General features: G+C 44.6%; 2 protein-coding genes across 2 annotated transcripts in view; one reads left to right on the top strand and one right to left on the bottom strand.

The window, feature by feature from the left end:
* The window catches only part of usp24 (ubiquitin specific peptidase 24), a 30508-nt gene extending 12421 nt beyond the window's left edge, over positions 1–18087 (bottom strand). The window contains exons 1-35 of the mRNA XM_019896474.1: positions 17618–18087; positions 13729–13897; positions 13460–13527; positions 13217–13360; positions 12951–13076; positions 12253–12288; positions 11331–11396; positions 9934–9999; positions 9762–9836; positions 9415–9573; positions 9229–9343; positions 8937–9040; positions 8741–8848; positions 8568–8663; positions 8149–8310; positions 7198–7281; positions 6488–6595; positions 6016–6165; positions 5805–5936; positions 5541–5652; positions 5391–5467; positions 5153–5293; positions 4900–4953; positions 4676–4791; positions 4527–4593; positions 4174–4284; positions 3970–4068; positions 3509–3682; positions 3335–3420; positions 2334–2442; positions 1956–2111; positions 1524–1621; positions 716–811; positions 391–613; positions 158–320 (exon numbers count right to left, since the gene is read on the bottom strand). Coding sequence (XP_019752033.1) covers positions 158–320; positions 391–613; positions 716–811; positions 1524–1621; positions 1956–2111; positions 2334–2442; positions 3335–3420; positions 3509–3682; positions 3970–4068; positions 4174–4284; positions 4527–4593; positions 4676–4791; positions 4900–4953; positions 5153–5293; positions 5391–5467; positions 5541–5652; positions 5805–5936; positions 6016–6165; positions 6488–6595; positions 7198–7281; positions 8149–8310; positions 8568–8663; positions 8741–8848; positions 8937–9040; positions 9229–9343; positions 9415–9573; positions 9762–9836; positions 9934–9999; positions 11331–11396; positions 12253–12288; positions 12951–13076; positions 13217–13360; positions 13460–13527; positions 13729–13897; positions 17618–17896 — 4129 coding nt within the window. The 5' untranslated portion in view covers positions 17897–18087. The remainder of the gene's footprint in view (positions 1–157; positions 321–390; positions 614–715; positions 812–1523; positions 1622–1955; positions 2112–2333; positions 2443–3334; positions 3421–3508; positions 3683–3969; positions 4069–4173; positions 4285–4526; positions 4594–4675; positions 4792–4899; positions 4954–5152; positions 5294–5390; positions 5468–5540; positions 5653–5804; positions 5937–6015; positions 6166–6487; positions 6596–7197; positions 7282–8148; positions 8311–8567; positions 8664–8740; positions 8849–8936; positions 9041–9228; positions 9344–9414; positions 9574–9761; positions 9837–9933; positions 10000–11330; positions 11397–12252; positions 12289–12950; positions 13077–13216; positions 13361–13459; positions 13528–13728; positions 13898–17617) is intronic.
* Positions 18088–19203: 1116 nt separating this feature from the next.
* On the top strand, positions 19204–21171 carry bloc1s2 (biogenesis of lysosomal organelles complex-1, subunit 2). Its single transcript, XM_019896776.1, has 5 exons — positions 19204–19407; positions 19763–19879; positions 19996–20115; positions 20200–20304; positions 20649–21171. The coding sequence occupies exons 1-5, from the start codon at positions 19242–19244 to the stop codon at positions 20678–20680; spliced, it is 540 nt and encodes a 179-aa protein (XP_019752335.1). The 5' UTR covers positions 19204–19241; the 3' UTR covers positions 20681–21171.
* Positions 21172–21191: the final 20 nt, after the last annotated feature.

Raw genomic sequence — 21191 nt, 5'->3', positions numbered from 1 at the left:
CCCCCCCCCGCCCCCCCCATTTAAAAGGAGTTCCCAGGTGCCTTAATAAACGCTCCTTGACATTTTTCAGTCAAAACCCACAAAGAATAATTGGCATGTTACGTCCATGAGCGTTGTATGCACGTGTCCCGCCTCCAACTGGAATGCAATCTCTCACCTGTGCTGCTGACTCTCGTGCGCACTCCCTGAGATAGAAGCGAGCAATGGGTCTCTCTGATGGGCTGCGGGCTGCCGACAAGATCCAGTCGCCCCGCCGCCGCCGCCCAGGTCAGTCGCATGAAACAGGCCACAGTGGAGGTGAAGTCGCCGACCTCCATGGTCTACGACAGAGCACAGATTTCAATAAGCATACATATTTCAAAATTCATTTTGCACAGTGCCCTGCTTTACCTGAATAGCCACACGAGCAGCGGGTATGATCTCCTCCACTCTGATGGACGAGCGTTCAGACAGCGACATCTGCCTGTAGGAGGACTTCTCCGGCGTCGCACAAAGAGAGAGCTGGCGGCCAGTGCGGCCCGCGTTGCGGAACGGGCGGGACGACAGCGCCTCGCCGTCGCGGATGACGTCCTCATCCAGTGCCATGGGCATGCTTTGGCCAACTAGAAGGAATCTGTGATTTGTTTAAAAAAACAAAAAAAAAACCCCAAAAAATAGTTGAGCACGAGAGATTCGATTCTCAGTGATCTATGATGCATTTGACAGTGTGCTGCACCTGGCCAACTGAAGACAGATGGAGTAGACGCCTTGTCGGGTCTCATAGTCCACCTCTGATGGGATGGAGTCTCTTTGCATAACATTTACCACCAGACTGCAAGTGAACAGAGACTACATTTAAGAAAAGAACAACATATACACCTGAAAACCTGGACTCACCCTGACTCCCCATTTTTCATGTGCTTATATCTATATTTGATCATTTTTATTGATTTATATACTTTGTGTGCTTCTACTTCGCCCTTTCATAATTTTGCTGCTGTAAATTGGGAATTTCTCCGTTGTGAGACAAATAAAGGTTATTATTATCTGTCTGTTTCTGCTATACAGAAATCTGCAGTTGACAGAGACCAGTTTTATTGATTTTTTTTACCTGACTGGATACTTGTAATCACCTCTCAAAAGGGAAAGGAGAGCCACTATATTGCCAATGCACATTACAGCTGTTTATTGAGCGTCGAGAAAAAGCACAATGAGCACATGCAATCAGACGCTACAATATCTACATTAGTTATATACACTTTATGGTTGCAATTAGTTTTTTGTGTTCAAACGTGTTTACAAGCTGTGTACAACGTGTGCTTGAATGTGTTTAAATGTGTTTAGTGTGTGCGAGGGGTAAAACTATTTGAAAAATGCTTTTAAATTGTCTGTATTGCAGATTGTCACATGATTGGAACACGAAGGGGATTTCACTGTACTGTAATTACGACTGTTGGTTAGTGACATTACGGCACATTACCATTCGGTCATCACTGTAGAAACAGAACCGTGTTAAGTATTTTCACGTGGTGTATGTGTCATACCTGAGGCCTCCTGCTTTGAGGAAGTTGTCACAGAAGGACTTGCTGCTGGTTTTTGCCATCTCATCATCAGATGTGGGCATGAGTTTGGAACTTAGCACCTGAGGCATACATAAAAAAAAAAAAAAACAAAACAAAACAGTGAGCACCTTATTTGTTTCAACATACACGAGGTACGCTTGCACAATATAAAATCCAATTCAAGAGCTGCTTCTAATTGAACAATATAATAGGTCCTGATTGTAGTTTGCTGCTTTGAAGTGCTGCTTTGCATCATATCGAGAGGTTGTTGCTAGTTCCTCACAAGTAAGTCTATGAAAGTGTCAATCAAAACTGAGCATTATAAATCATCTTTCTTTTTCATCTCTTGCCTTGTTACATTGTGCAGGGTCACCTGAGGTTGAAGCTGATATTCTGTGTGTCTATGTAGCCTACCTCCAGGTTGTAGAGCACTCTAAAGGTGGACATGCCTGGGGCGGAGGACCGAAACAAGGACTCCAGGATGGAAGCGGCGCTGGGCTGGTGTTGATTTTTGGACGCCATAGATGGTGAGCGAGTGCCGGTCCCCTGGCCAAGGGTGAACAACGTCTTCTACAAGAAGAATAAACAGAAGGAGTCTGGATGCATTGTGGCACTATGCTGCCTCTCATAGGTCAGTATTGGTACTAAAACAAAGATTGTGTGTAAATGGTGTCATGCTTTCTTGAGTAAACCACACGCACACAAATGAAATTCCTTTGTCATTTATGGTGGTGTGTCCATTAAAAAAAAAAATTGTGCATGCACACCATTTCAGTAACTGTCAACCTATACCTGATGGCTCCATACGCTGGATTCTTTGGGGACAAAATTGTCAAGAGCGTCCTGCACCTCGGGATCTGTTGGGATCAGGAGGAGCAGCTTTCTTACACGCAGTGTGATTCTGGGAGAAGAGAAAACACATATTGTTGTCAGTTGACACTACGGCTTGCCAAGATATACCTGTAAGGGTATCTCAATAAATTGGGTGTGTGAAATTTATTTCAGTAGTTCAATTCAAAAGGCGAACTTATATATTGTACCGTCAACCCCCACTACTTGCCGACGATAGGGACTAAGCCCTTCCACAAAAACATGAGTAATGAGACATTTGCAATTTTGGGAGAGATTTGAATTTTGGGACATTTTGGAATAGTGAAAATCATTTCCAAGGGGAATTGAATGAGCTGAACATTTGGAATTTGCAACGTGAATGACGTGAATCTGTTTTGATTGAATGTGTCATGGAGAACGAATGTTTTATGTGAGAAAATGTAGAATTTTTGGAAAATCAGAATTTTGGGGATGCAAATTGAATGAGCTGAATGTTTTGAATTTCAAACACAGACAATGTAAATCTGTTTTGTTACAAGTGTGATTGGGAATAAATGGGAATTTTTGAGGGAATTTTAAGGGTGAAAATGTTTTTTTTTTTTGTCAGTGGCAATTTTTGACAAGTTCAAAATCATTCCCAAAGTCAAATGAATGAGGTGAATGATTTACATTTGAAATGGGAAGGGAAGTGTGCATGTATATGCAAAAAAATAAAATAAAATTTTTAAAAAACTGCTCTGTAACTTCCACTAAAAACCCAACGTAGCTCCTCCCAACACAAAAAGAACCGAGATTCTCAGTCAAAATGTATCATGTATTCCAAAACACCAATTACTGTACTACTTTCCCATTTAAACAGGGATATGATGGCTTCTTAGTGTCACAGAAAAAAAAAAATCTTTTTTTTTTTTTTTTTAATTGAACTTTGAATATGCGGGGGATAACTGGAGAGAGTTTTCTACCTGCTTTCATCCAAGTTAGCCAGCTGGTATAGCATCTCAAATACATTGCACACCAGCGCCATAACAACACCAGGCAGGGACTTCTCCTGGTAAGAGACACACACATACACACAAATCAGAACCGAGACAAAGTGTAGAAAGTAAAAGCCACTCTACTGGACATGCAGATTCTACCTGCTCGAGGGCGTAAGCGGAGTTGAAGACGGCCGAGCTGGAACTGCTGGACGCTGAGGCAGACGACTCGGAGCTGCCCGAAGGCGTACCCGTGCCAGAGCTCTTCACCGTCAGGCTCTGCTCGTCGCTAAAGCCGAGCTGCGACAGCAGTTTCTGGTCCCGGTTCATGGTCAACTGACACGTGTTGAAGGGACAGAGGAGGGATCGAATGAGAGAAAAAAAAAACAGGAATGTTGCTAAAGGTGGTGTTTCCCCCTGCCACTCTGTAGGTGCTTTAAGCCAAATGAATAAGACAACTTCGAATTGACATTGGCTTCAGGGGAAACACATGACTGGGAGAGGAGCACAATACTTTAATGAGGGAGTGACAGATAAAAATAGTATTTTTAAAGCCCCTAAAAAAATGTTTCAAAAAAGGGAGGAACACAGAGCTCCTATTATTGACAATCACTCACACGTACCACACTATCATTGGCAAAGATCTGGACATTATCCACCGGGCAGCTCAAGTGCTCGGATATCTTCCACCGGATGCTTCCTATCGTCTCATTACTGTGGGTCTGCAGGGACAAACAAGCCAAAGAGAGAGTGAGAATGAGATGTCCTCTGGAGATGCTCATCAATAAACGCATATTGGAGGGCACAAGAGGAAGCAGTTACAGTACCTCTAAACTGAACGTGTCTTTGGTTGACTCATAGGTGATGTGAAGAGTGACGGGGTGTCCGTTGAACGAAGCCCCGTGAGGTAGTATAGTGCGAGGAACCGAGTACATATCCTGCAAATAGCGAATACATTTTAATTGTCAGGAATACAGTATTGCGTGTAATGTGTTGTGCTGTGCGCACAGCTCCTTTATGGACCGAACAAAGGTGTAAGCTACACAGTTTTGCCATAGTTCGTGTAACTCTTTAAAAAAAAAAGAAAAAAGAAAGAAAAAAAAAGAAAGTTGTTGACTTGAATTTTGTCAGCTCAAAATGCAGCTTGAAATCTCATTCCACTGAAGATGCAGCGGCCTACCTCGATAGTGATAACATAGCGCTCAGCCAATAACAGCAGCCTTTCGATGATGACCAATTTAGTGGATCTGGAGAAGACGAGAGGAGATTGTGAAATGGGCTGTGAGATCTAATAATCCTGATTAGAACCACGCATTTCCTGAACGGTACCTGGAAGGTGATTGGACAGACGTGGCCACCGTGGGCATGGCAGTGGCGGTCAGCATCTTGGTCGCCCGAGTAACAGCGTGGGTCAAAGTAGGGCCGCCCAAAGCCGAACTGGCTGCCTGATAACAATGCAAATAAATAAATTTAAAAAATGTTTTCTGCGGTGTGTTTGAAAAGAAAAAAAAAAGGCACAGTTTGTTGTCATGATAGCATAGCGCAACACTCACCTCTAGTCTCTTATAACAATCGGCAATGAATTTCTTGTGCAAAGATACTGAATCCTGTGAGAGAGAGAGAGAGAGAGAGAGAGAGAGAGAGAGAGAGAGAGAGAGAGAGAGAGAGAGAGAGAGAGAGAGAGAGAGAGAGAGAGAGTCGATCAAAAGACCTTCACCGAGGCTTTTAATTGGTCAGCAATGACTGAATTAATTCAAATTCTTGCTTTATTTTTCAGCCGATCAGAAGAAAGACCGTTGCACTGACCTTCTTCATCTTGGGGTTTAGGTTGGTGTAGCTGTATGTAATAATGAGCTGAATTGCTTCATTGGCTATCTCCTCATCAGGGGTTTCCATGGCGATGCGCCAGATAAAGTCCATCCCTGCCAGGTCGAGGCGTTCCACACACTGAAACCACACCGTTTTTTTTCCGCAATGAGGACAGATCTCCTCGCTTATTCATGGAAGATCACATAACAGATAAATAACGCGAGTGGAGACAGACCAGCTGAGTTCCTTGGCGTTTCAGTCGATGATCACACAGATTGACGTTCTCAAAGAAGGTCTTAAATAGGTTGAAACCTTGAGGGACGCATAACGATGTTAGGAGGTGCATCAAATATTCAAGGACGAGGTCAATAAAATCCCGCCTGACCGTTCATTGTAATCTCATACGGCTCCAGTTTCAGTATCTTCTCCTTGAAGAGCTGCTGCTGAACGTCGCTCTCGAGATCATGCTGGCCTTTGGTGAACCACTCGAAACACATCTGTCATACAAAATGGAAACGATGCGATCAAGGCCAGGATTACCATTAAATAAGCCGCCCAATGAGTATGGTGAATACGTCGAGAGTGTGGTTAAAGCCGCGGTTGAAGAGAGAATGAGAAAGAGATGTTCACAAACGTTGCAATTGCATACCTCACGGTCCAGCTCACAAACATCCGGGCCGGACACCAGGCACTCCCAGATCTCCTTGGCCCTGTTCCAGACCAGGTAGAGGCTGGCCTCCTGGAGGAAGAAGGCCAGAAAGCGCAGGTGGCCATCCAGATACTGAGGGGAGAGAGGGAAAGCGGGTCCAAAATAAGTAAAGTGGTCGTAATTACGTTGGGGTAAAACAAAAGAAACGTACCTCCTGGTAGGTGTATCTTCCGTCCACCATTGTGGAGCCGGAGAGGCAACCGTTTCCCGCCGCCGTCGCCGCAAGCCGATGGCAGCAAACGAGGGAACCCGTGATCAGCTTGACGATCTCAAAATTCTTTTTCAAGTCCTGGATGATGCTCTGTGGGAAGGCAATTTGGAACGATTAAAAGGTATCGAACAACAAGTCATCGATTCTGAAAAATAATTCGGTATCAATTTGACGATCGATTAATCACGGCACCTATACATTGTCGATTGAAATGATGTTGTGTGGTGGGAATGGAAGAGCGTTTAATAGTTTTGCCTGTCACGATATGTCGCTGGCATAGATAGGGGAACAAATAACTTTTTGGATCGGTTAAGTGAAACTAGGCAACCTGATGATCTCTCACAACACCCGAATGCGCTGAAGTACAGTGGTAGAGAATTACCAATATATATAAATATTTTTTAACCGTTACCTTGTCTTGCTTTTGGTAGGTCTGCTTGATGAAGGAGCGAGTGATCTCATGCAACTGACGCAGGGCAGGCACCACCCAAACTGCCTGAGGGCTGCTCGGTTGAGAAGCCTGTCATGTACATGCACAGGACCAAACACACAGCAGATGATCAGACAAGGACAATATAAATCGTGAGTGAAGGAGCAGCAGCTACGAAAAACACAGGACGGTGATTGCCTTGAATCATTGCACCTTACTTCCGATCATGCTTGGTTTGCCATCGTTGATCTTGCATTTTTTGCAGTGAGACCCGTGCGAGGAAGAGAATCAGTGCCATGGATTTCCACTTCGACTACTTAAACTTTGTCATCCGTTCAAGGCTCTGATTGGCTTCCTTTTTACAACCGAGCGAGCACCCCCACCAAAAGCTGACCACTCATCAAGCAGTTGAGTACCTTCATCCAGTCCGGCAGCCTCTTAGCACAGGGCCAAATCTGAACACCGCTGTGTAATCATTCCAAATGCCATACCCAAGATTAATATACACCTGGTTAAGTGCGCTCGAGTTACAATCAAGAGTGAAATTATCGACCTGTGACCAATGAAAGCCCGCTCCCGACGACCCTCCGCGACAACTGGTTGGCAGGCGTGAAGCAGCGAGATTGAAGGCCAGAGAAGTCGGTGGAATTTAAAAAGTGGGAAAGAAAAGAATATCAGGCGTCTTCTCTTACTTTCAGCGACAGAGATTTCCTCTTTCCCCAAGAACCAGACAGAAATGAACTTTGAGTGTCGCTGCCTTTTGGGTCCTCTTGAGTCTGGACAGTACACATTTCATTTGAGCTGGGTCACACAATGATGACATCATCGCGGTCCACAAGACACTCGCGGAGGCTTCACCGAATTTTGTGCGTCTACATATGCCGGCATGACAAGGCCGCACCACAAGACAGGCGCAACATTCAATTATTTGACTATTAAAGGGCAAGTCAACCTCCCCCCAAATTTCTGTACAATATATTCTACGTAGCACCAACATATTGCGTTTGTGGAATACGAGTTAGGCAGCAAAATCCACCCTTTTTTTTTTCCAGCCATCTCAGGGGGCGGCCATTTTGCCACGTTCCATCAGATGAAAACAACCTCACAGTTACTTAGGGCTCAGGTGATGATCAATCATTGTGTTTCTGGTCATAATCTCTTCTTTGATTTTAGGAAAAGTCCAAGAATCCAATTGTACCTTTTTTGTTTTTCAGCCATCTCACAGGGCGGCCATTTTGCCACATTCCATCAGCTGAAAACAACCTCACAGTTGCTCTGGTGATGACCAATCATTGCGTTTGTGTTCATAATCTCTTCTTTGATTTTAGAAAAAGTCCAAGAATCCAATTAGTGTTTAAAAAAATAAAATAAAATCACAACAGTGTGTGCGCTTGAAGTTCTCATATATCACCCCATAAAAGAACCCAAGTGCAATTAACAGGGACGCGCCAGCCTCAGATGAAAGCGGTCACAAGCAAGTGAAGAAGCGCAGCGCTTGCTTTAATACCGCTGAACCTTCGCAGCCTCAACTTTATAACCACAAAAAAAAGAAAGAAAGAAGAAAATACACAATAAAAGTGTATACTCAAGGACCAAATAAACATCGACGAGCAGCAAAGAGTACAGGGCAGCTCCTCACCCACCTTCTTAATGTCCTCGATGCATTTAATGATGTAGCTGCGTTTGACGGTCTCCTTGACAGCGTAGGCGTCGCTCAAGATCCCCAGGTGCTCCTCCAGCGCCTGCTGAACCAGACTGGTGGGCAGCGTGGGGAGGTGTGCCAACTCCCAAAGCAACTCCAGCACCTGAACGCAACGCGCATGCACACAATTAGGATGTCAGGCTAGATTTACACCTTGCATTCTTCAAGCGAGAATTCTGGGGGGGAAAAAAGAAAATCTCTGCGACCGACAGTGCATGCATTCTTCAAGCGAGAATTCTGGGGGGGAAAAAAAGAAAATCTCTGCGACCTACCGTGCGAATCCAGCCTTAAAGACACAGTTTAGACAGCCCGCTTACTCCGAATCCAGCTGCTTCCCGAATGCAAAGACATGAGACTCACCTTGCCGGTGGTGGTTTCAGAGCGCGCCTCCCTGCCAATCCTCCCGATCAGACTGAGCAGCTTCTGTCTGACGCGATCGCTCTCCACCTCCCAGCTCTGAATGAGTCACACGCATTTTCGTGAAAGGACGAAGCGTTTTACTTGAACGCCACTCAAAATCCTTTGTCGCCGACCTTCTGGATGAGCACGAAAAGGTGGGTGAGCTGATCGAAGCTGAACTTGACCGCGGCGGCGGCGATGATTGTGTGAATGTTTTCGATCACAGTTGAAGATTGGCCGGCCTGAAATGCAAGCACACAATAAGATTTATTTCTCTGTTTTTCTTTTTTTTTGTAGAAAACACCAGCAGATGTGTACGCTGATATTAACCTGTATCCTCCAGATCTTGGACAGTTCATCCAGGGAGAGTTTACTTCCCAGCAGCTCAATGATTCCTTTTATTCTCTCACAGTACTGAGCCTGGTCAATATTGCCTTTGATAATAATAACGGGGGAACAATTAAAATCACAAAATTATTAAATGCAACCTTGACATGTCAACTTAATTTGAAGTGTATTTACTGTTAATGCAGGTTAGTGACAGACTCGGATCATTCCGCACCTGTATTAGATCTAACTGTACGTGATCATGGGGCCAATTCCTGTTGTTTGCATTTCTTACCCTCGAGCGCTATTGACAGGACGGAGTTCTCCACAAGCCAATCGAGCAGTTTATCGGTATCGATGGCATTCTTCACAGTCTTTGCCACCGTGCTCTCCTCTATTAATTTTGTCACCTGCAAGACAACGAGCGGGGGGGATCATAGGGTGGCACTACGAGACCCGCGTGGTATTTGCCGCGGCTCACCTCTTTGAGGGAGTTCATCTTGGTGGAGAAATGGGGGGTTTTGAGCATGCGTAGTAACGTGTCAAGCCGCAGGTCATCCACCACCGTGACCATCTCTCTCTGGAACTTCATACACAAAAGCTTGATGGCAGACAGCAGGTCGGGGATGCTCACCAGCCGCTATAGTTACAAGACAAACAACAGAATGGACACTCTTCATTCCGGTTGAACAGAAAAACGCCACGCTGTGTAAATTCTAAAGGTTGGGGCAGGGCAGAAATTAAAGACAGACTTTTGTGTGTTGGCCTCGCCCTCCTAGAAATCAAAAATACATGGGGAAAAAAAAAACAGACTTTGTAAAATACTACCTTGTCTTTGAGGTCCTTTTCCTCCAGGTTCTGTACATATGTGATCATCTTATGGATGACTGGATCAAGCATGGGCTGGAGCACACATTTACAAAAGAGTTTTGTTCATCTTAGTAATGTGGCAACGTTACAATTTATCGAGATGCACCTGTGACCTGACATGACAACCTACCTGGACAAGGCTGGAGTTGAGGTATTCGGCACAAACGCCGAGAGGCTGCACCAGTGCGGAGACACACTGTGGGACAAAACAAAAAAAAAACATGACAAAGTTAGCCGTTTGGTTAGCTAAAAAATTCCAATGTATGAAACCAAATGAATTAAAGCCTGTTATCTCGTACAGTGGTGCCTTGAGATACCTAGTGGCCCAAATAAGAGCTGCTATTCGAAACAATGGAGAGACACATGCCCCTGGATAATATAACAATTCTAAAAGGCATATATTCTTTATCCTCAGTGAATATAAACTGATATTATTGCTGACTGGGGAGCTGAAATGGCCTTCATGCATCTTATATCCGTAACAGGAATAGTACAATGTAAATTATATTTGAGTCACAAAATGAATAAACATGCGATTTGATACACTCCGATTTCACTGCAGTGTGAATGCAGGAATGGGGCGGCGGGAGCATAAATAGATCTTCAAACACATGAGCCCGGCCGCCATTTATCATTTCATCTTCTATCAGAGGGCCGAAATAAATGAATGAATGCTTTGTGTGTTTCAGTCTGACACAGCTTGATCGGCTTGAAGCTTTGTGCTGCTCCTGCCCATCCCGCCCCAGCTATTTACTGCTGCACTTGACTTCCTGTTTCTCAGCAGACAAATGAATGGGTTGCCCGTGGGAGCCTGGAAAGGAGGAAGCCATCCTCCTACTCTCGTTATAGACTCACCTCTCACTTTCACTGGCTTCTCTGCTGAGGTGTTGTGACTTGCAAAGGAGACGGTCTGCATTTTTTCCCCCCACAATTTAAAACAGTGCACACGTGTCTTAACAAAATGTTTTTTTTTTTTGTTGTGATTAGCTGATGATTGGTTCCTCTGAAAGAAATGTGGCTCGTGAACTTGCACATAGCAGATGGAGAATAGGTGTGGAGTCACTTTACTTGGGTTTGTTATTTTCCCACTTGATGGTTTGAGCAGGCACTCCAGTACGCTTTCCTATTAATCTATTAATATGCTAATAGTCAGAAGGAGTTGCCACCCACTCATACGCAAAACAAAACCAAAAAAAAAAAAAAAAAAAGATCAATGGCTTCCCTCCACCTCGCTATCTGCAAGGTTCCCTAAAGGAAGCACGAGCACAAGGATGCTTCAGAAGAGACGAAACAATAGAGCATTTCAACCATTGCAAGGTGACAGGATAAGTGGAACCTCAAGCCTCCTACAGCTGAGAGCAGACAAGGGTGGGGGTGGGGGTGGGGACACCCGTCTCAGAATCAGACCGTCTCTTCGTTCAGAACCAGGGTGGAAAGAATGCCATTACTCTTAAAAGTATGTCAGGCTGTTTGTAAGCAAGGCAAGGGAGGGACATGCAGGGGGGTGGGGGTGGGGGGTAGTCTTACGGCTATTTCAATCTCCTCCGCGTTGAGCTTCGACTGGATGGCGGTGAATCCTCCCAACTCACCGAACTAGACGAAAGAGGCAGAGACAAAAGAAAAGATAAGGCAGATGTACAAAAGTACCATACCCCAAAGTAAATTAAAACAAACTGTCTGCATAAAAATGTATACATCGCTGTCCATTGGGAAATGTGTTGGCAGGTTGTCAAGAACATGACAAAGCAACAGGTGGTGCTATAACTCCAAACCGCCACGTTAGCCAATGACGACCCGGAAAAAAGTCCGTTTTGGACAAGGAGCTTCAGGAAAAAAATATTTCTTACGTGAGACTAGATTGCATGGTTCAAAGAGGCATGATTCGGGGTGTTTTTTTTTCTTTTGATTCTCAAGTGGGACATTCGATACGGCAGCATTTTAAAAAATGACACAGGATATTTTCAATCAGGCCACATCCAAAAGAAGGTAAAAACCTGATACACATGGGATATTTGCCAATGCCGTCGCATAGCTGCAGATCGGATACATGAGATTCGCGTCATGCATATTGCTGACCTGTACGAAACCCACGACTGGCCGTACGACATAACTGACATCGCCCGGGCCAATAAAACTGTATGCAAGGTTTAAAATTAGTATTATTCATAGATTACGGTTTACTTCCGTGTTGTCTCGGCCTGGTGTTGACATTGTGCGATTATTTACTGCACATTGCAATTTAGGCGTCTACGCATGCGTGTTGCTTCATTGCAAACAGTCACATGCGTCACCTGAGATGTACGTGGAAACAATTGAACGTCAGATGCAGGTATTAAATCGGAATTGGCACGTGGACGTAGAGTGTACAAAAGGCAAGATATCGCATAGAAAACGTTTTGGGGGTGATGTGTGATGGTGCACAGCCTACAATGGAGTTGAGATGACTTACTTGATTGACTAAATCCACCAGCCAACCGTGAGGCTCCTGAAACAGATCATTGTGCTTTTAGTGGGTTTATTTCACATATGTATGTATGTCAGTCATACATTGATGTCTGTGGCTCTGTCACACAACACTGGAGATGAATTTGTCACTGCCCACCCGCCCCCTGTGGGTTTATTTCACATATGTATGTATGTCAGTCATTGATGTCTGTGGCTCTGTCACACAACACTGAAGATGAAGTTGTCACTGCCCCCCCCACTAGCACGATTTGATTAGTTATTGTAAACCAACATGTGTGTAAAGAGTAACTTCAAGCAAAAGTAAATAATTCATGCCTCTGTGAAGGCCTACTGGTGGAACGTCGAAGCAATCTTCAAGACATTCATTCCGCTGCCCTTACCCCGCTGAATAGCCTCGATCAAACTAAATGAAATATTTAACTGCACCCTAAAGGCTTTTTAAAATGCAGTTTTCCTCAACACGTTCACACGCTCAAGTTTTTATGGCCGGTTACTGCGGAACGGTTTTAGCCGACCCACTTTTCCAGGCCCACGGAGCCAAACAAAATTTCCGTCAGGATCGATATCGTATCTAACTGAGCGAACCTTTCTAAAACGAATTGAGCTTTACAATCTTGTGTGTCTGAAATGTAATCTACCCGCTGTTAGATCACCTCGAGCGTCAGGTGAGTTCAGCCTTACTTTCTGATAGGTGTTGCTTGGAGAAACAGCAAACATGTTGGCCTCGTCTCCAAACACTTCTGCCCAGTTCCTCTGACACGCCTTCATCCGGTTCTTAAAATGGTACTCGTTGTCGGGGTTGAAGGCCTGGACACAACCGGAAGTGACACACCTGTCAGGTACTGCAGGAAGTATTTTACTAATGTGATCGGAATGTGGGCTGTTTTACAGATTAAAACAGAGTCGAAGGAGATTTACAAATGGAGTGCAAGTCAATTAATACACACCATCGCCAAGACACCCATGAGATTGACGGGAACCGGGTCCTGCTTGACTCGCTCGGCCACCAGTTCCACCAACAACATCAGCATGTTGTAGATTCCCTCGTGGATCTCGGTGCCCCACTTATGTACGGCGTTGCTGGTCAGCAACTGGAGACAGCGAGATGAAGAAGAATGCAAAAAAAAAAAAAATGAGAGAAAGTCTTTGGTGAGATCTTCAAAGTCTGTCGGGAGACTCCGACCGTTTACCTTTTTAAACGCTTCCGGCATGCAGCGCTCCACGAATCTCTTGCAGTTCTCGTCGGCGTCTGCGAGGCCTGACGGAGATGGAGAGGTTGAATTTAACATTGGAAAAAGAAAACATGCGACACCTAGAACGGCATGGGCCATTCAAACCCCATTTAACGCTTACGTGTGCCTTTTGGTCGTGAATATACGGTAACATAAACGATACCCGGAAATTTTACTTTTGCTCTTTGCTTGACATTTTTTCGACTTTTACACAGAGTGAGTTTTACCGTGCCGGGCGAGGCAAGTAGAGGCGATGAGGCATTTGCCCAGTGACTCCTCCCTCTTGTACGGAATGGACCAGTGGTCGGTGAACACCCGGCTCTCCAGCTCGTACAGGTTGGTGGTGGGGAACTCCATGCTGCCGCCGGAGCAGTTTCCGTTCTCATCATTGCTCCTCTGCAAAACAAAAAAAACATTAACATGAATGAAAACGTGACGAGATGTCCCCTCTGTGGACGACTTATGGAAATTGCAAAAGGTGCAGTTCACTGACTCTTGTACAGTAGAAATGGAAACCATACACTTCCTCTTGCCTTTTTGAAATGAATATGAAAACACACACACACACACACAGAATCAATGGTGGGAAGTACTTAAATTCCCTGTCATGTGAAAATATCTTGAACAGAGAACAGTGAAGCCTGCCAAATTTGAATGATTAACATGAACTAAACTTAATGTTTTACGTTTATCTATAGATTTGCTTTTATCTATCAAGGGTTGAGAAAAGAAAAAGGACACCTTTTATTTATTTCATTCTCGGATGGATGTACGCTATGGTAACGTTAGGTACATTTTGCACATTAGCATTGCGCTGAAATAGAAGAAAACAAAATAGAAATTCACCGGTTGGAAAGCAGATTTGAACACAAACTTGTCACGACACAGGCAGAGCACAATTGCACGGACTGAAACGCTCGGTTATCGCTCAAATACGTTTTGATCAATAAATCTCATTTTTCCAACATGAAGCGCATTTCATTTCGCTCACCCAGGACATGTGTGTCAAATATTTGTTTTTTTTTAATGCATCAGCAAAATACTAGTAGCTGACTCCGGATGAACTCAACGTTGTTGCCCTTTTGCCTTGTCATTTCTTAATCAGTCTGGGCACATCTCCACTTAGTAGCAGTAAACAATGGTCCCGTGTGTGAGTTCCTGCGCTATGTGGCGAAACCATTTCGGTGACGGTAAAAATGGGGAGGAGTGGAGAAGGTACGAGAGAGAGAGAGAGAGAGAGAGAGAGAGAGAGAGAGAGAGAGAGAGAGAGAGAGAGAGAGAGAGAGAGAGAGGGCTCACATTTCACGCCTTCCTCTGGAGAGGATATTTAAAATGACACATGCGTAGATTGATGACAAGATGGGGAAAAAAAAAAAAATGAAGAGTGGCGCGTCGAGGAGATGGAGGTCTCCAAGGTAGCGGAGCGGTTACTATGCACTCTGTGAATCCTCCCCCCGGGACCCCTTTTGCGACGTCTGCAACATGCTTGTCAGAGATCCACTGCGGGGCTATATTTAGGAGGATGACACGAGGCAGGCGACCTGCAAGAGTCACAAACTAAGTGGGCACGGAAGGAGAAAAAAAAATATGAAAGGAACATTTTAGAACTTCTTCATGTTCCAGTGGGTTGCACAAATATCACACTGCAAGGTCATTTTTATTAAGTGTCCCACAAGTGCCTTGACGTAAGAGGAGGTTATTATGTTTGAACAGCGAGGTTGTAGAATTCAGAATGAAATGCATCAAAAGGCTGGATTTAAAGGTAAGAAAACGGTGGGGTGATTTGTCGTGGGAAGCTAACGTGAAGCCAGCGTCATGTATCAATGACAATGTCCAGAGTACGGAAATATTTTGATGTGGAAAGCGGAGACAGGGCAGCTGCGACTCGCGGTGTGTGCAAATCCAAATTTCGCGTGACACAAAGGATGGAGCTGCGGTTTACACAGCTAATTCAATACGCCACTTGAAAAACGGACGTGGAAAAAAAAAAAGGATTTAAATATTTTACTTGGTTCGAACCAATGTTCCACACTCAATAAGCGCATTGGCGATGGTGGCTGTCCTTTCCAACATGAGACGGCAAGACAGTAAGCAGTTTATTTGACAATGACATTTAAGATAAGCCACAGATTCCCTGAGAAAGATGGAACTTCTGCAGCATGCATCGGTGAAAAAAAATAAATAAATAAATCCACCCAAAAAATTCTGTGGTATATCAGGGGTGCAAATGACTGTAAATCGAAGCTCCCCTCACACCGTCAATCAAAAGGGAGTTTTCCCCTCTTTCCATTGCATTGGCTCTCGATTGACTGCACAGGTGTACCTCATGTTGTGCTCTTTTAATTTAATCAGAGATGTTCAACACCAAATACACGACTCTCTCTCTCTCTCGCTGTATCCGTCGATGTGCAACTATTTGTGCATGAAGCAAAGTGACAACTGTCGTTTATATTTAACAACTTGCATCAGTGTGACAGCAGTGATGAGGAGCCAGACAGAGATGGACCAGCGGGAAGTGGTCAACATGTTGTTTACACGCGCGTTGCGATTCACAACTCTGAGTCTCACTTCAATGTGGAAGTGAAATCAGAGCGCAGATTGTTTGAACGCATCGGGGACACATTTGGAAGAGAGAGGCTGTCGGGTGTCCGACAATTACAGGCGGGGTCACTGAACACTTAAATTAGAATTACGTGTGATTGTGAATCTTTATTTGTATATGTTTATCTATTATGTGCCCTGTGATTGACTGGGCTACGGGTCCTGGATGAAGCCTGCGCCTCTTGCCCGCGAGTTCAGCTGGGATAAACTCCATTTCACTCGCAGTCCTAATGGGAATAAACTGTCAAAAATTGATGTAACAGGTAACAAAACTGCAAGAACTTGACAAAGAAAAAATACAACACCAAAATGGTCAAAAATACAAAAACTAGGGCACTTTATGTAGAAAGTCTTAGGTTGCTTAATGTCAGAAAACTCACATGCACATCTCTACTCATCCTCGCACCAGCCTCTGAAAATATCAGCACAAGTGCCAGCGTATTTGGGATTTTAGAGACATTCAGCCTTTTTCTCCCTATACAGATGTTCACTAGAGAAAACGCTTGATATCGTTTAGTGTTAGATAACTATGACCTGTAGTCAGGAAAATTCATGTGCACATCTCTGCCCACATCAGTCTCGGAAAACATAAAACAATTGTACCAACACTTTGGATTTTATGGACATTTATTGTGAAGGTCTAAGGGGAGATGCCAATAAAATCCAAATTACTGTCACAGTTGTTTTGATATTTTCGGAGTGGGTATGAGCAGAGGTGTGCATGTGAATTTTGGTGATACTGTCCCTAGCAAACGTCGTATGCTGCAAAACACCAACTGTATTTGTGAATGTTGATCTTTTTTTTTTTTTTTGCTGCACTGACATTCACATTTCAAGACGTTAACACATTTGGCCTACTGTCAGAAGCCGACAAGGTCCGCCGGCCAGAGCAGCACTATGTTTGTTTACGAGTAGATTTGTGACTAAAACCCTCGGCTGTTATACAAAACAAAACATACAATAAAAACAGCCACGTCGTTCACAAGAATTGCGAAACAACTACATAAAGTCCAGTTGCAGTGGAATGCAAAACCCCATTACATGAGGGGCCCGGGGGTCCCCTAAACCCATGCAAACTGTACTTGCAAAAGAGATGCATTCATTCCGTCTGGATACTTCCAACCAAAATAGGCAACTCGTTATTTTTTGTATTTAATTGTTTATTTTCTCACCACTGCATTCACACTGATGCGATACAGCGCGTGCTCTCCTTTACAGGCAACTCTCAACTAGCCGGGCAGCTACTAGTAGCGAGATTAGGTAGCAAGTTTAAAATCGCGAATAAAAGTCTTCTCGTGTGCAGGTTCGAACCGAAGTACTACGAGCTGCTGACATGCCTTGGCGCCAAAGCGCCGGAGGAGCGACCCAAAGCTTCCCACGCCCGCTCTGACAGCTCACGTCGGGCTGGCTGCGTAGCTAGCATCGATGCTAAGCGCGGAGCTCGTTAAATGGGCGAAGCCATTCACTCCGTGAGTTCCGATACAATCGGCGCTCCATACGGGAGTTTGAACTCACCTCCCCGTCCACGACATCGTGGTAAGCGGGCGGAGGGTCGAAGCCGCTCGTCCCCGTTCTCCCGCTCGTCTCCCCGTCGCCGTTCGTACTCAAGGCGGGGGCAGGCCCGCTCTCCATGGGCTCATATCCGTAGCCGAGCCCCGGGCTTTCGTTGGTCAGAAGGGCGACCGCCTCGTTGATGTCGTTCTTGGCCAAGCGGAGCGCCTTCCTAATCACGTCGGGGTCCGGGAAGCCCATGCAGAGGAGCGTGGTGATGTGCTGCTCCTCTTCGGTCTCCATGTTTGGGGTGTCTCTGCGTAGACAGCCTAGGACCGACGGGGTTTGGGGCACAGCCCTGTAGCTGTGCACACCGCCATGTTTACAGCCCCGCTGCTGAGTGACTTACTGTCAAGATCTGGCTTCCCCCACTACAGCGCCCACACAGGTGTTAGGCGCACTTCATGAGACTCGGAAACGGCATCTTCCCCGTTGGAGCGCGCCCATACCACAGCCAAAAGCTTCAAATATAAATATTCCGAGTCATATTACATTTGTCACACATGTTTTTGAGACTACAGTACAAAAAAAAATCGTAGGAAAAACTGTCTAATGTGCACCAAATAATATGGATTATTTAATATTTATTAGCGATTGTCGCCGTTGTTTTGTCTTTTCCCGAATGAGAGTAAATTCACCATTCTTTGTCATATAATTTTCCAGTTGTCTCACGATGAATTTGTATTTTAGGGATGAAATTGTTTTTGATGTTGCAATTTCTGTTTAAAATATTTGTAATCTGTTACATATTGTAATGTTTGAATATTGCTGTTGTTTGTTAGGGGCACGTGTTGACAAATTTGTCACGCTGAACGAAACATCACGTCTCCCCCCTCATTTTCGGCTGTTTAGATTTTAATCCAATGTGTTGACGTGATTGTTTAAAATTTCATTCGATTTTTGTTCTTCTTTGAAATATGTTAATTTGGTGTCAGTTCTGGATCCGATTCACACTTTCCTCAAGACGAAACCGATAAGCGCTTCGTGGGTTAATTCCCAGCAAAAATTACAGGCTCATTATTATAAGGGCGTGGCAGTAAGTGAAGAATAGCGGAAGTTGTTGAGGTGGCGGGCGGAAGTCACGTGTCTTCAACTCACGTGAGAGAGAAAGCACAGACATAAACGACGAACAAAAGGCCCCTCATGAAGCCAGAGGGCAGCCTTCTTACGTTGCCTCTGATACCGACGGTTTTTGTTCGGTTTTCGAAAGAAAACACTGTTATCAGTACGTGATTTACGACAGCATCATTGTAAGGAGTAATAAGAGCCTCTGAAAGAACAAACTTCACTGTCTGCATCAACCATTCAGAGTTTACTACAGATATGTCATACAGATGTTATAATGATATATTTGTAGATGGACTACAGTCTAAATTAATGTTTGCCGTGAAAACAGAAATAAACTGTGAAAATACCGCGGTGAAAGCTATATGTTGATGTTTCGAGCACTGAGCAAGTAGCAACGTAAGATGGCCGCCCGGGTGTTTCCGGTGGCTTCACTTCTCCCGGCGACGAGAAAGCGGCATTCTTAGACCTTTGCTATATACGTCCGTGAGAGAAGGGAGGAGGGAGTCAAAACAGACACAAAATGGCTGCCGTAGGAGACGACGCTGCTGCAATGGACAGCATTTCCAAGGCGCCCGGGGCCCATCCCGCGCCTCCGAACGCCGCCGCGGATTCAATGAGTCACGGGGAAAACGACGAGAACGTGAAGGAAGCACCGGTGCCCGTGGTTAAAAAACTCAACACGAACAGTGAGCGACCACCGTTCCAGCTTCCGTAGCGTGCTAATGCTAATGCCTCACAACAACCGAATCGCTATTTCTTCCAGTGACGTGTGCTGGTTAAATTACTAGTTTTTAAAAAAGTCAATAATTTGTTTGCTCAATTACTGTTCAAATGAGTGTAAACAGGTTAACAAAATATTTGCAAAATCTTGATATTATTTATTACACATGACAATTTGACATTTCGGTACAGATTTTTGCGAGGGTCGTGCACGATTTGCTTTCGCGGGCCACGTAAAATGACGTGGCGGGCCGGATCTGGCCCCCCGGGACTTAAATTTGACACCTAATAATTTTAGATTATTCCCTTTGCTTACTCGAGACGATGGTGGTGTGGAAACGGCAGAAGAAGCTGTGGAGCCTGCTGAGCCTGACATCAACGTGTTGTGTACCGACATGTTTGAAAAGATGGCCATCTTTCTTCAAGGAGAACTCACAGGTGCGTGTATATTTGTACTAGTTCACTTATTCCACGTTTTGTTTCACCATCCAGAATGCAGCCATTCTTTTTTTTTTTTTGTGTGTTTGACCACATTCTTATGGTCCTTTTTCCAGCCACTTGCGAAGATTATCGTCTGTTAGAGAACATGAACAAACTGACGAGTCTGAAATACATGGAAATGAAAGACATCAGCATCAACATCAGTCGAAACTTGCAGGATCTCAACAATAAATGTGAGTCATACATAAAACTAGCATCATCCTCAACCGAGGAATGACCAGCGCCTTTGTATTGTTCACCTTTGTGTGTTTTCTCAGATGCTAGCCTTCAGCCCTACCTAGATCAGATCAATCAGATTGAGGAGCAAGTGTCTTCGCTGGAACAAGCGGCATATAAACTGGACGCTTATTCCAAAAAACTAGGTGAGAAATGCATACACTTTTTACACACCCAATAAAGGCATTAAAATCATCTTTACTCATGGAGGCAGCACTTAGTATGCTACGCTTGGTTGTACGTGCTGCCTCCATGTCGACAACTTCCCCGTGGAAGCAAGTAGATGATGTTTTATCGAAAGCCAGCGCTGTTTGTTAAAACTACAGAGTAAGCTCCGCTTCAAGAAAGACTCACTGCAGCTCTGCTTAGATGGGAGTAACGGATTCTAGAAACTACGACCGAAGCGTCTTGCATCAGTTTGTGTTGGGCATCCAGTTCTCCAGCAGGTGGCGGCATCGCCCGACAAATCAACTTGTGCTTCTCTCTGCAGAGGCCAGATTCAAAAAACTGGAGAAGCGATGAAGGCAAGACACCAGGCACATGTAGTTTTCCGTCCGTCACCTGGTCTAATCCCGATTTGATGTCCGGTGCGTGCACAGCAAGGCGGGAGGACACAAACAGACATTTGAGGCCACTTTGACTCCTTTATTAAAAAAAAAAAAAGGCTTCCTGAGGTGGGAGCAGCTCAAGGCTGCAGTGTTTGGACTTAGATTTGAACACGCAGATCGCAAAGTGACGCAGCAGAGGTTGTACAACCGTGAGTGTGCACTTTATTGAAAGCGCAATAGCCTCATCCTGATTGAATGGTAGCTTGTGATCTATCCTTGATTCATGTCACCAATCGAAGCATGTTCAGAGAACGACTGAAGGCAAACCTCCCCTTCTTCAATAGTAGCCTGACATGTGTTTAATATGAGTGAAATGTTCTATGGTGTAATATATTTACTAATACTTAACATTATTATTAATGTTTTTTTTTTGTTTTTTTTTAATAAACCACGATGTGTACTTGATTGCTCCCACTTTTACATTT

The sequence above is a fragment of the Hippocampus comes genome, unplaced genomic scaffold, assembly GCF_001891065.2.
Source record: "Hippocampus comes isolate QL1 unplaced genomic scaffold, H_comes_QL1_v1.1 scaffold22, whole genome shotgun sequence".
Lineage (NCBI taxonomy): Eukaryota > Metazoa > Chordata > Actinopteri > Syngnathiformes > Syngnathidae > Hippocampus > Hippocampus comes.
This window is presented reverse-complemented; position numbering and strand designations above follow the sequence as displayed.